Raw genomic sequence first — 13,444 nt, 5'->3', positions numbered from 1 at the left:
CCTGGATTGAAAGTAGGGCCAGTAGAATGAAGGACACAGCTAAGCCCAAGGCTCTTGTATTCAAAGTCCTGGGATACTACCATAGGTCTTTGAAGGGAGAGGAGGTATTTGAAGTTGTAGAGGTGATTTGACTTGCCTGGTGCTTGCTGGCTCCTGTCTCTCCTGCAAGATATCTGCTATAAGTCATTTTTTTTTGCAAGGGGTGAACGGGGAGGAGAAATCTCAACCTCTTTCCACCCACCTTTGCTGCAATTCCAAGGGAGAGCCAGGCTATAGAAAGGAAAAATGGTGTAAAAGTAGTAGTCATTTCTCCTTAGATCTCTTATAGGCTACAGAGGAGGCAGTTCTTCCAGCAAGACTGCATCTTCTTACACCTCAATCAAATGATCAGAAGAGACAGCTTCAATCTTTGGGAACCAATTAGAGGAGACTCACCATTTCTTCTCAGCAAGGATCCATGGAAGGCCTACACCCTTTAGTCTCATCAGCTAGATTAAAGGGTCCATTAAACAACCAGAGTTCTCTTGACCCCACCTCCTTGCTATCAGAATTTATTTTTGAAGTGAAGGTTTGTTTTCCTAAGGAATTTTGAAAATTTTACATAGATGGGAAGGAATAAATGACTTAGGTTGTGATAATTTCTTTTGGAAACTCAGAAACATCTTACAATTTCTTGGTAATAGCCAAACCTGAATGCCTTCTGAATGTCCAAACCTGTCACATCATTTTATCTTTGCTCTTTGAAGAAATGGGCTGTCTTTGGGCTGCATTTGGAATCAATGTTTGCTTAATTATTCTAAGCATTTACTCCTAATCAAATATAGGCTGGCACTTTTTTCTTTTAGCTGATTCCTAGAAAGGATAATGCCATGACTCTCTGATTGGACTGACTCCTGCAATAGTAGGGATCTTATCTTATCTACACGATGTTATTTCACATAATGTATAACATTTTTTACTGTATACAGTAGGAGCTTAATAATTGTTGAGTAAATGAATGAATGTGCATTTGTATATACTTTTGTGTATCAATCTTTGTGTTTATCTATGAATTATTAAGTTGTGAATTCTTTGAGGTCAGAAATTGTCATTTACTTTTCTTTGTTTCTCCAGTGCTTAGCACAATGCCTGATCAAAGTAGGCTCCTAATAAATGCTTATTGACTGATTAACTGATATGCATGTGAATGTGGGTGACAACAGAGTTTATATGTCCATTTCTATGGGTAAGATTGAGACTGACTATATCCAAATTCACTCACTCATTTGGGTTTCAGAAATATTTGTACATTTGGCATTTTTTTAGACAAAACATCTGGGTGACTAGATGAGAACTTTATTTTTGAAAAATGTTATTTTGCCACATAAATTAAGCTTGAATATAGCATGTATCTGCATGTCAATTTCACCAACCAGCCTGTGAGTGTCTTCTTGACCTCTTCTTCCTTTCCTTTAAGACAAATTAAATTATTTGTCTTAGTTCCCAACAAATAGCAGTTCTGTATGTTGATCAGGTTGTTAATACTTCCCTCTTTCTCTCCCTCCCTCCCTTCCTTCCTTCATTCCTTCCTTCCTTCCTTCTTGTATGGAGTGAGAATTAGTAATTCTCAATATATTTTTGGTTAGTAGTAATAGCAGTATTTGTAATTTCAGATCAATATTCCTAAAACTGTATCTAGAGGTTAAGTTTGAATCATTAGCTTATTATTGGACACAGCTTTGCTCTCTCTTCCCCCTTCCAGTTTCTCCCATAAACCTTTAACTCTTTTGTTCAGGTGGAGGGCATTGTATTAAATTTCTCTAAATTGGGAGTTCATCTGTATATCTTGGGGGATTGCCTATGTATCTAAGTAATAAATCCATGTCTTTCTGTATCTTAACCTGGCCTCTCATTATTTGAGTGATTAAAGGGGGTGCATCTTGCTATATCAAGAAACCCCAAATTCCCACTCTACACATTCCTTTCCCCCCTTTTCCCTCGCTCCTTCCTTGCCCCTCTCTTCCCTGTTTCTAGATTTAGAAGACCTGAGTTCAGTTTTTTCTCCTGATACCTGAGGGGTTTGGAGCACTGGTGATTGCTGGTACAGGGCTACCCCAACCCTTCTTGAGGATGACTGTGATCATTTTGACCCAAGTTCTCTCTTGCTAAAGCAGATGCTCTGCCTTTCCCCCTGTGTTGCTTTGAGGATGGCTTCCTTTCTGGTGATGGTCAGCATACTTCTCATTCATCATGCAGGTGAGTCAGTTTACAGAAAGAATTGTGGGTATTCCATAAACTAGCTTTCTTTACCTGAGCATGGAAAGGTTTCATTCCCTATCCTACTTGTTTTTTTAGAGACCCTTTCTGGACAGCAATGTCCTTGTCAATCATTGTACTTCAGGAAACACTAAACAGACCTATGATGCTATTATTTTGCATCAATGAGTAGTATAAAAATTATAAACACAAATCAACCAACAAAAATTCTGACCTGTAGAATTTAGATTGCTTACATCCTAGAAGTCTTTCTTTTTGAGAGACTATTTAGTTCAGGCATTTCATTTTATAGGTCAGATTTAGAGAATTGGAAGGAATCTTGGAGGCTATTTAGTTCAGCCCCTGAAGGTTTTTTGACTGAGAAAAAGAAGTCTTAGAGAGTAGCATTCTGTTTCTGAATACTGAGCCTTTACATAAGTTGTTCCTGATGCCCAGAATGCAATTCTTACTCATCTCTGGTTTTAAATCCATCCTTCCCTGCTCAATTTATGTACCATTTCCAATGCTGATCCTGATCCCCCTACTTGTTAGTATTCTCTTCCTCCTTATGACTACGTATAAGCTTACCTATGTACATGTTGTATTCACTCAATAGAATATAAACTCCCTGAAGGCAGGGATTATTGAATTTTTAAAAATTAGAATGCCTTGCACAAGGTTTCTGATGCTCTTGTTGGGTTGCTTCGGACAAGACTGTCTAAGATTTCACAGGTAATAAATAGCAGAAACAGTATTTGAATCAAGGTTCTCCGGTTTCAAATATAGTACACCTTCCACTATATCATGGTAGCCTCACATTGCAGAAATTTCAAGGGGGAAAAACCCCTTTAAATTGCAGTGGCCATATTTTCTAAACCCAAAATTTAGACACATAGTCTGACAAGGACTATTGCCTTTAGAAAGCATTGTTAAAACTATATACAGAAATACCATAGCTATCTATATAGTGGACTGAGATCCACTTCCCAATAGATTAGTGATCAACAACACAAGTCAAAACTGTTTTCTTGAAATAGGACTGTCCTGGAAAATCTTACTTTTAGCCACCATGCTGATAACTAGAAAGCATAGTTCGGGGAATGCAATGATCTAATTTATAAACAATCCTCAAATCATATTAATACTCTCTATGACTTCTAACAGTTCTACTTGTCTCTCCAAGGTTATGGAAGTTGAATTTAAATCCAGATCCAATCTAGTTTAGACTGCAGATCTACCCTTTTCTTTAATACAGATAAAAGATTACTTGATTGCATATGCAAAATAGGGATAAGAAGTAGCAAATCCATAAAAACAAATAATTATAACTTGTGGTCTAGAACCATAAGCATCCTTTCCTTGAATCTAGTCCAATCTCTGTACTGTCCCCAAAGTTTCACTTTCTTTTTGGCTTATGTTTTTCCTATCCAGAATTCTTTTCAGGAAATTTCAGAATATGTCTCAAAAACAGTTCAAATCTAGTTGCCAAAAAATATAGATAATAGAGTAGAGGCTCCAGATTACATGCAAACACAGATAGTAACCATGTATATGTTGAACATAGGACAAGTTTTATTTTACATCACAGAAAATATAATGGTAGGATCCATAACAGACCATAATAATCAAAAACAATTCTTCTCCCTCTCCAGTGAGTTCCACTTTTCTTCCAGGTCCTATACTGGCCTAACAATACTACCCTTCAAAGAAAAATAAGTATGGGATTGCTGGAAGGCATACCACAAAATAACAGTGATTCTCATTTTTCCCCAAAGTCATACACACATACCCTGAGAACATGGACTCATCCACAAGAAAAATAAACTTTAATTTGCCAGAGGCATCCTATCATATTATTTGAGAGGACATCCTAGATTCCACATTCTTTGGCCCAGTCTCAGAGAGTAAATTGGTGAACTTTTTTAGCTTGAGAGACCAAAGCTATGATCTGGAGAACTAAATAAATGACTGATTGGTGAGAGTTTCTGAATCCCAGACTCCTGAATAAAGGAAAGAAAATTCCTGGGAAGTTAAGTCCTGGAATAGATATTTTTTGTGAGAGAAGGATGGATTTCTTGGCCAGGTCCATTCTTAGAGGCTAGTGTTAGCAACTTCAAACTCAAGAATTCCAGAGTTTAGCTTCCTATCTAGAGGAGGGGAAATCTCTAATCAATATGCCTCTTGATGGGGAAAAGAGATCTCATATATATCCCCTGAAGTAGGAGGAGTAGTGAGGGACTAGATGGGAGAGCAAGGAACTTGAATAAATAATAAATGCTTTTTTGGACTGATTTTATCCTTCACTCTTAGTTTGAGTTATTTAGGTCCTGCAAGTCCTTCAGGAAGAGGTTGCTTCTCCAGCAAGAAGGAAACCCTGGGTGAGGACAACACAAGACAGAGAGAATGTGATTTGGGGGTAGTAACCTCCAGTTAGTACTGGATCATGTAAAACTCAGAATTTGGGGTATTAGACCATAGGCTGCATATGGAAGTATACTCGAGCTGGTTCTACCCAGTTTAGGAAAACCAGCTGTTAACTTCTCAATGTAAGCATTTGTACCTTGAAAATTTACAAATCCTACAAATCAAGTCATTTTGTTGCTAGTCTAGACTAGGAAAGTGATAGAGAAAAGGTTAATAATGTTGATTAAACTTGGCTTTTTGGAGACCCAGTTGTTAATCATTTAGCAGCACACTTCTGGTTATTTTTTTTAAAAACCCTTACCTTCTGTCTTGGAATCAATACTAAGTATCAGTTCCAAGGCAAAAGAGCAGTGAAAGCTAGGCAATTGGGGTTTAGTGATTTGCCTAGGACCATACAGCTGGGATTTGACACATAGATTTTAATCCAAGACCTCCCATCTCTATTTTCTGAGCCATCTACTTGCCCTCTGCTCCTGGTTATTTAACAAATTAAAGAGATTGGGGTATGATTTTCAGTAGTTGGAAGGAGCATTATAATTACATTAGAGAGACGGCAAAAATTATCATGAGAAAAAGGCTAACTATAATAATAATGGCTAACATTTATATAGCATGTAAGACTTTACAAATTATTGTTTCATTTGAACCTTATGTTCAAAATAATAATTATTTTTTATAAATGAGGAAACTGAGGCAAACAGAGATTAAATGACTTCCCCAGTCACACAACTGATGTAAGTGTTGGAGGTTAGATTTAAACACAAGTCTTCCTGACTCCAGGTCAAGAGTGCTCTTTCCACTGAACCACCTAACTGCCTCATTATCTTCATCAAGAGTCAAGCTTCTGGGAATTTGGCAAAATTGTGCCTGTTTCTGTGGAGTCCTAATTTCTGGGAACTATCTGGCTGCATTTCCAGAAAGCCACCAAGTAAAGTGTCAGGTCTGTTGGCAGAATTTCCCCTTAAAAGACCTTTACAGATCTTTTAAATCATAAATCACAGTGACACATGACCATGAGGAGGCAGTCTGGTACAGTGTGGTGGAAAAGGAAGGATTCTTGGTTCTTCACTATTTGCTAGTCATTTAAGTCATTTATTGTGACCTAGCAATCACTTCACTTTTTTGACTTCATTTATATCATCTATAAAAGGTGAATGTTGGTCTAAATTCTAAGATTTTTTCCTTCACTAAATCCTGTTTCCTGATGATATATAAATTTTTTGGCCCCACTTCACATATAATGTTACCCTTAACTTCAGATAAACCAGAACTTTATTTTTCCTAGTGTTATTAATTCTCATTTGTTCCTTACTTTCTCAGTTTCTCTAAGAAAGTAAGCTCTCCTTTCTTTATTCTTTGACTTCTCACTCTCATAGTCCCCAGACTCTACTATTCCACCAAATAAAATATAATAGTCTTTGAGGGCAAACAAGTGTCCTTTTTAGCTCCAAAAGCCTGAATTCTGGTTCCATCTTTGTCATTAACTATCTGTGGGACTTCACTTCCTTTTTCTGAAAGAAAATTAAAAGAGAGGGATGGGGTCAGTTGAAAAGAGATGGGATGGAGTTCAACTAAAGGCTGTAAGACTAAAAAATGTCAATGCATTTCATTTAAGGGTTCGTTAATGACATAAAGTCCAACCCCTCAGTGCTTGCAGCTATAAATCTTGAAAGAGCTAATAACTGTGTTCTGAGAGATTCAGAACCATTTATTTTGTATTTTACTAAACTTTGTCTCCATCTTTGATGTTTCCAGCGGCTATCGACGAATTAAGGGCCCACCCTTACTCTGATGTTACCTTGCCTTGTCATTTCTCCTTTGTGAAAGGCACAGACAACCTCGAATTTACCTGGGAAAGAGAAGACATCAGGGAGGAATTTGAGGTAGAAGATGACAAGGATTATTTCCAGTTTTTCAGGTTCTATGATTTTTTCGAGGTTTTCTCAAAAGTGGTTTACCAGTTTAGAAATAACATGGAGCAGCCAGAGGAGCAGAACGCCATGTATGAGAAAAGAGTTTCTGTGAATCGGGCAGAAATTTCTGAGGGAATCCTGTCCCTCTTATTAAAAAATGTGAATTTCCAGGATCAAGCTATCTACAAGTGCATGGCTGTCTCACCAATTGGAAGGGGTGAAAGCAAAATTAAGCTAATTGTAGAAGGTAAGGAAATTACTTAGCATTGTAGTTAATTTAATAATAAGCTCTAATGTTTAAATAATGTCTTAAGAATTACAAAGTGCTTTCTCTGTGCTGTTTCACTTGAAGCTTATAACAACCCTGTGTGGTAGATGTAATTTTCCTTCCCATTTTATAGATGGGGCAACTGAGGCTGAGAAAGGTTAGCTGTCTCATCCGGAGTGTCACAGTTCAAAAGTGTTTGAAAATGGATTTGAATTCAATCTTTCTGACTCGAAGTCCATCACTATCCAATATACCATCTAACTGCCTCTACAAAATTCTGAGTGCGTGGTTTCAAGCTTTGACTCTGGTCACTATTTTACTCAGTTATCTATGAATTTATCCTAATCTCTCTGGGACACTCAATGTTCTAGAACTGAAAGGAATCTTAAAATATATTTGATGCAACTCCTTATTTTATGGTTGCAGAGCTATTCAACTTGCCCAAGTTTTCACTGTCGGTGGACAATAGAGCCCCCGTAAATAAGTCATTCCTTGTTCCTTCTCCTACAGTTCACACCATTCGTCACTTCTTCACCTTTCTCCAAAATCAGTCTAAGCATATTATTTTAACCCCTACTTTCTATCTTAGAATCAATACTAAGTATTAGTTCCAAGGCAGAAAAATGGTAAGACCTAGGCAATCAGAGTTAAATGACTTACTCAGGGTCACATAGCTGGATCTTTATCTACCATGCCACTGTTGCCTTTCAATATTATATTATTCTGTATAGGTTCAAGGGCAGCTAGGTGGAGCAGTGGATAGAGTATTAGGCCTGGTGTCAGGAAGACTCATCTTCTTGAGTTCAAATCTAGCCTCAGACAAACTAGCTCTGTGACCTTAGGCAAGTCACTTAACCCCTTTTACCTCAGTTTCCTCATCTGTCAAATGAACTGGAGAAGGAAATGGCAAGCCACCCCAATAGCTTTGCCAAAAAATTCTCAAATAGAAATACAGAGAGTCATATCTGACTGAATAACAACCACAAATATAGGTTTAAACCCTGCTTCTGCAATTTGCTTCTGGTGTGAGACCTTGATTTTTGCTTCAATGGGATTTTTCCCATACTGTATTCAAACACTGAGATTCTCTACCTATGCCAATATTTTTTTTCCTTAAAATTCAGGTTTGTGTTTTTCTAACATGTGTAGAATCAATATGCTGTTCCCCCTAAAGCATCCTCCTTGGATGTTCCATTTTAGTATAAAATAAAAGAAACTTCTCTTTCCTGGGCATCTATTAGTTTCCTCATCTGAGAAATGAGTAGAGATAGAACTGGGTCACCTCTAAGCTCCTTTCCTCTTTTAAGGCTCTATTCCTATGAACTTAGATTTCCTATTGCATTTCTGTCTGATGTGAAAACAGCTTTTAATCAGGTTCTTTTAAAAAATGACCTAACAGATAGACATCAGAGAAGACTTGTTTTATAAGGGCTAGTCATTTTCAAGAACTTGTAACATGAAAAGCGAATCCTCGTTTCTATAAGCCATCTCTCTCTAGGGATATGGACATACATTTTTTTTTTAACATAGGCTTGTTACAGTTTTTACTTCAATGGGATTTTTCCCTTACTGTGGTGCAGTAGATAGAATGGAGTCAGGAAGCCTGGAGTGAAGAAGATCTGTTTTCCTAAGTTACAGTCTGGCCTTGAACACTCACTTGCTGTGTGACCTTGGGCAAGGCACTTGATTGCCTCGGTTTCCTCATCTGTAAATTGAACTGGATAAAGAAATGGCAAACCACTCCACTTTTCTTTGTCAAGAAAATTCCAAATGAGGTCATGAAGAGTTGGATGTGACTAACCAACTAATTGGACAGCTTGGTGACACAGTGGTTAGAGAATGGGTCTGGAGTCAAGAAGGCGAATTTAAGCCTGGCTTCAGACATTTGCTATTTGTGCATCCCTGGGCAAGTCACTTAATCTTGTTTGCCTTTGTTTCTTCATCTGTAAAATGAACTGGAGAAGGAAATGGCAAACCACTCTACAATATTTGTTAAGAAAACCCCCAAAAGAAGTCACAAAACTTTGTATATGAACGAAAAATGACTGAACAACAAAAAGTAAAACCAAAAAAGTTTGAAGAGGCTCATCAGGAGCTGTTTGGCCAAGAAATAGTGGTTTCTTTTGTCTAGGGTAACTCACAAAGACTATCTCCTAAAGTGTAGAGAGGAGCTTGTGAGCTGAATTGGTGGGTAAATACTCCAACCAATGAAATTATGGCAATTTGAAGTATAAAAGTATAAAGTCATTAATTATAGTGCAAACTGGCTTCTCTTTCCATGGATCAAAGCTGTTGCTGGGATCTCGGGGGCTTAATGACTCAATTGTCAGTGCATGAATTTGACTTGTATTTTCTACTATCAAATGAAGAGGCCACAGGTTCCGGCTCATAGACCACTATCTGAAAATGTGGGATCCTCTTTTTTTCTCTGCTTGTGAGAGGTGCAGACCTCAGTCTTATCCTGTTCCTGATTCTCAAAGACATTAAATTCTCTGAGTTTAGTTATGTAAGAATGAATCAATTTTAAAAAGTTTATTTATTCTGTACAAGCACTGGGGATATAAAAGGAAAAGAAAGACAGTCTCTGCCTGAAAAAAGAAGACAAATCACTGCCTCCAAGAAGCTCAAATTCAAATAAGGGCGATGCCAGCTCTAGGCTTCTTATCAAAATCTGAATTGCGAAAATAATGAGTGTGGGGCCAGGCAAAAGTTACATACAGCTTCATTCAATGACCAATCGAGTCAGATTTTTATAGAGATATTTCCTTCAAGTCATTGTGTTATTACATCATTTTTAGGGGGCATTTGTTTATGAAGAGGCAATACCCAAAACATTTTTTTAGGGCTCTTTTAGAAACCCAAGCAGTCCAAGGGAGTTCATCCCAGATAGCCACCTATCTGGTGCTCATGTAAACAGCCTTGCCAGGGCCTTCATCAGCGTAAGGAAGTATCTCTGTGAGAACTGATGATGGCTCCTTTCTCCCTGGGTCAAACCAACCTCAACAGGGGACGCACATAGGAGGGTTCAGCTGCAAGTCAATTGGATAGGTCCATTGGTCCTTAGGCGCAGTGGCCAAGCAGTTGATAATATACCTTTTAAAACATTATTTCCATTTATAAAGATCTGCTTCTGTCATTGAGTGGTTTGAGGGTGCTAAAGACTTTGGTGGCGAGAACTTTCCTTCTCTGGGACTTTAGTAGCTATGACTGAGGAGGCAGAGGCTACAGAACTCGCAGAGGCTTTTTGCCAGGTTCCTTGTCCACAAAGATTGCTTCCCTGGATGATGCCTGTACCCTAATGGGCTGGAAGAAGGGCTGTTGGTCTGAATTGGAGGTATTTTAGTCAATTTAAAATATAATTTAAATGATAATGCACTGAATTTGTAAGGTACTTTAGAATACAAATACAATACATTATTACTGAATGCAACAAATGTATTAACATCCAGAATCTTCTATAAGGTGCTCAATACAATACTGGGGAGAGATGACTTTGATAAGATTCAATTGATGCCCTCAGGGAGCTTCCAGTTTGGTAGGGTATATAATAATATACAGTATTATATGGCAAATGCATTAGAAAATTATAAAGCAAAGAGCTATAGGATGTGCGGAAGGGAAGGATAGGATCAGGGATGGCTTTGCAGGAAACATGCCATCTCTTCCATGAAAACTCCCTTGATGCTTTTGTTAAACAACAATCCACATCCTCCTCCTTCCCTTTTCCATCAACTTTGGACCTCAAAAAGAACCTGATTTGTTTCTTTTGTATGTACTTGTCACATCTTATTACATTCTAATTACTTGTGCATGTACCATATGCCCACACTAGACTGTGACACCGCTATTTAATTTTTAACTTCTCTCTATACCCAGCATAGTATTGTACACACAGTAGATGTTTAAAAGTTAACTGATGTTGAATGTCAGTGCTAGAAAGAACCTGAGTCCTGTAATGTAGAGATGGCAGCATGGAATTTTGCAGGGATTCCATGCTGCCATCTCTACATTACAGTACCTATGTGTTTCAGTCTATTCATTTTAGAAATGAGGAGACTGAGACTCAAAGAAATAATATGAGCCATCCAGGATTCCTTAGCTAGCCTTAACCCTACTTCAACTGTAAACTTCTCTGGGGCAGTGGCTATGTCTAACAAATCTGTATATTCTCTATAGCCTTTAACATCATGCCTCATATATCATAGGCTTTCATGAAATGTCTGTTGAATTCACTCAATTCTGCTGAGCTACCACCATGTTTAACAGGGCATCTCATGGACTTTCAAGTTCTCTATTTTCTCTATTATCCTTTTTTTTATTATTGTAGCCTTTAACAATCCAGAACTATTTTCATTTAATATTTGTGCTCTAGTTTGGAGGAGGGACTGGCAGACTTTTAAAAATTATATTCAAACCCTCCAGTGGAGGGTGAAATAGTTATTACTTTCCTTGGACTGGATGTAGTATTTGCTCCAGGGTTTGCAATTCCTGGGAAATGACTCCTGAGTTGGACAACTGCTATGATTCAAATAGCCAGACCTTCTGGACATCTTAGCCACCTGCCCTAAACTTGTTTTAAGGCTCCATGTCAGACCTCAAGGAATATTCTCCCTGAAGCTGTCTTTCTAGTCATTCTTCCCTTATCCCATTACCCAGCTAGTGAATTCAACTTGAAACTACTCCCATTTCCCTTTCTATTTCTTTTTACATAACATTTTGTGAGAGGGGGTCAAGAATGAGAGGAAAAGGGAAGCTAGGGCTCTAATACCACTTCTGATGCATCCTATTAGGAAGGGCTCTGAGAGGTGGCATATTGTATAATGAAAAATAATAGCCAGCATTTATATTGCACTTTAAGGTTTGCAAGGCATTTTTTTAACATTAGTTTTTGTTCTTTTATTTGTGGCCTTGGCTATCAATATTGATTTTTAAATTATTTCTTTTTTTAAAATTTTTATTTTGAATAATTTCCCATAGTTACATATTTCATGTTCTTTCCTTCTCCCCAAGCCCCACCAACCCCCTTTAGCTGACTCACAATTCCGCTGGGTTTTACATGTATTATTGATCAAGACCTAATTCCATATTATTGATAGTTGGACTAGAGTTATTGTTTAGTGTCTACATCCCCAATAATATCCCCATCAGCCCATGTATTCAAGCAATTGTTTTTCTTTCCTCCCACAGTTCTTCCTCTGAATGTGGCTAGTTTTCTTTCTCATAAGTCCCTCAGCCTTTGCAAGGCATTTTTAAACATTATTTCACTTAATCTTCACAATGACCTTAGAAGGTAGGCAATATTATTATTCCCATTTTATAGATGAGGAAAAATGAGGCAGACAGAGTCACACAACTAGTGTCTGAGGGCAGATTTGAACTCAGGTCTTCCTGACTCAAGCTCTAATCCTCTATCCACTTTACCACCTGGACACTTAGGCTAGAGGGCTGGCCTTGGAGTTAGAAAGGCCTGCCTTTGATGGAGACTAGTTATATATGATATGAAAAAGTCAAGACTCCAAGATTAAAAGACTAGTCACACCTGCATCAGTGGAGGGAGCTTCCATGCTGGGATAGGCACTGAATTCGTGATTATATTGTCACAGAGATCTCTCAGATAAGGAAACTCCTCTGCATCTTCTCTGTAACTTTATAGTCTTTCAGAATTGCCTAGATCTCTGAGGGGTTAATGGACTTACCTGAAGTCATGTAATCAGCATGAATCAGAGATCAAACTTGAACACAAGTCTCCTTGGCTTTCAGTTCATCTCCTTATTTGCTACATCATGGTCCCCCTCTTTTCACACAGGGCATGAAACGAAATCATAGATAAGGCCAAAAAGAGCAAAGAAACAAAAGAGAAAAGATTGATGTATTTACAAAGCATTGTTACCAAACCTGTGGTTTTTTTCCCCCCATTATGTTTCTACTCCCAGGAAACCAATGTTTGATTACACTATATAAGGGGTTAACATGAAAAGTCGGACCAAGATTCCTGCTTAGCCCCTGATCCTCTCAGGGCAGTTATCACTGGGACTAAAATCAGAAGGTCACTAATTGTTTTGTTATTTTTATAATTAGATTCTGAACAGCCCCAGGTGGAATTCAAGCAAATTGATGATGAAACCGTGGCCACCTGCGTCTCCACAGGCTGGTACTACCTGCCAAATGTGACTTGGCTGGACAGAGGAGAGAGGGATTTGTCCAATTACAGCACTGTGGAGATCTATGAGGAACAGATGAATGGTGCCTATAGAGTGTTTTCTGTCTTGAAATACCCTGTCAAACTCAATGAGAAATACGTTTGTCGCATAATAGAGACAGATGTGAATTTTCAACCATTTAGGACAATCCGCAAGTATCCCAGTAAGTGAAACTGTGACTAAAGAGACAGTGAAGTAATTGGTAACTCACCACTAAGAAACCATCATTAATCACAATTTACTGAATTTCTCTGTTGGGAATTCCAAGCCACTTTGGCTGAGGGGAAGGAGGACGGAGGATTTTAAAAAGCAAGGAGAAAATGTTTGTTATTTGATAGAAATGGAAGACAGGATAAGCAGGAAAGATGGAATATCTGAATATTCTGAGGTATTTAGGTCAGGCA

The 13,444-nt window shown here is 38.0% G+C and overlaps 1 protein-coding gene across 1 annotated transcript; it reads left to right on the top strand.

The window, feature by feature from the left end:
• Positions 1-2,186: 2,186 nt before the first annotated feature.
• LOC123241550 (butyrophilin-like protein 10) lies at positions 2,187-13,211 on the top strand. The gene is made up of 3 exons (XM_044669169.1): positions 2,187-2,235; positions 6,415-6,819; positions 12,919-13,211. Exons 1-3 carry the CDS (start codon positions 2,187-2,189, stop codon positions 13,209-13,211), a joined length of 747 nt encoding a protein of 248 aa, XP_044525104.1.
• The last annotated feature ends 233 nt before the right edge of the window (positions 13,212-13,444 follow it).

Source organism: Gracilinanus agilis, chromosome 3, assembly GCF_016433145.1.
Source record: "Gracilinanus agilis isolate LMUSP501 chromosome 3, AgileGrace, whole genome shotgun sequence".
In the NCBI taxonomy this organism is placed as follows: domain Eukaryota; kingdom Metazoa; phylum Chordata; class Mammalia; order Didelphimorphia; family Didelphidae; genus Gracilinanus; species Gracilinanus agilis.
This window is presented reverse-complemented; position numbering and strand designations above follow the sequence as displayed.

Coding starts and splice junctions, on each gene's coding strand:
- LOC123241550 (XM_044669169.1), top strand. CDS start 2,187: ATGGCTTCCTTTCTGGTGATGGTCAGCATACTTCTCATTCATCATGCA. Junction 2,236..6,414: donor ACTTCTCATTCATCATGCAG/GTGAGTCAGTTT, acceptor TGATGTTTCCAG/CGGCTATCGACGAATTAAGG. Junction 6,820..12,918: donor AATTAAGCTAATTGTAGAAG/GTAAGGAAATTA, acceptor TTTTATAATTAG/ATTCTGAACAGCCCCAGGTG.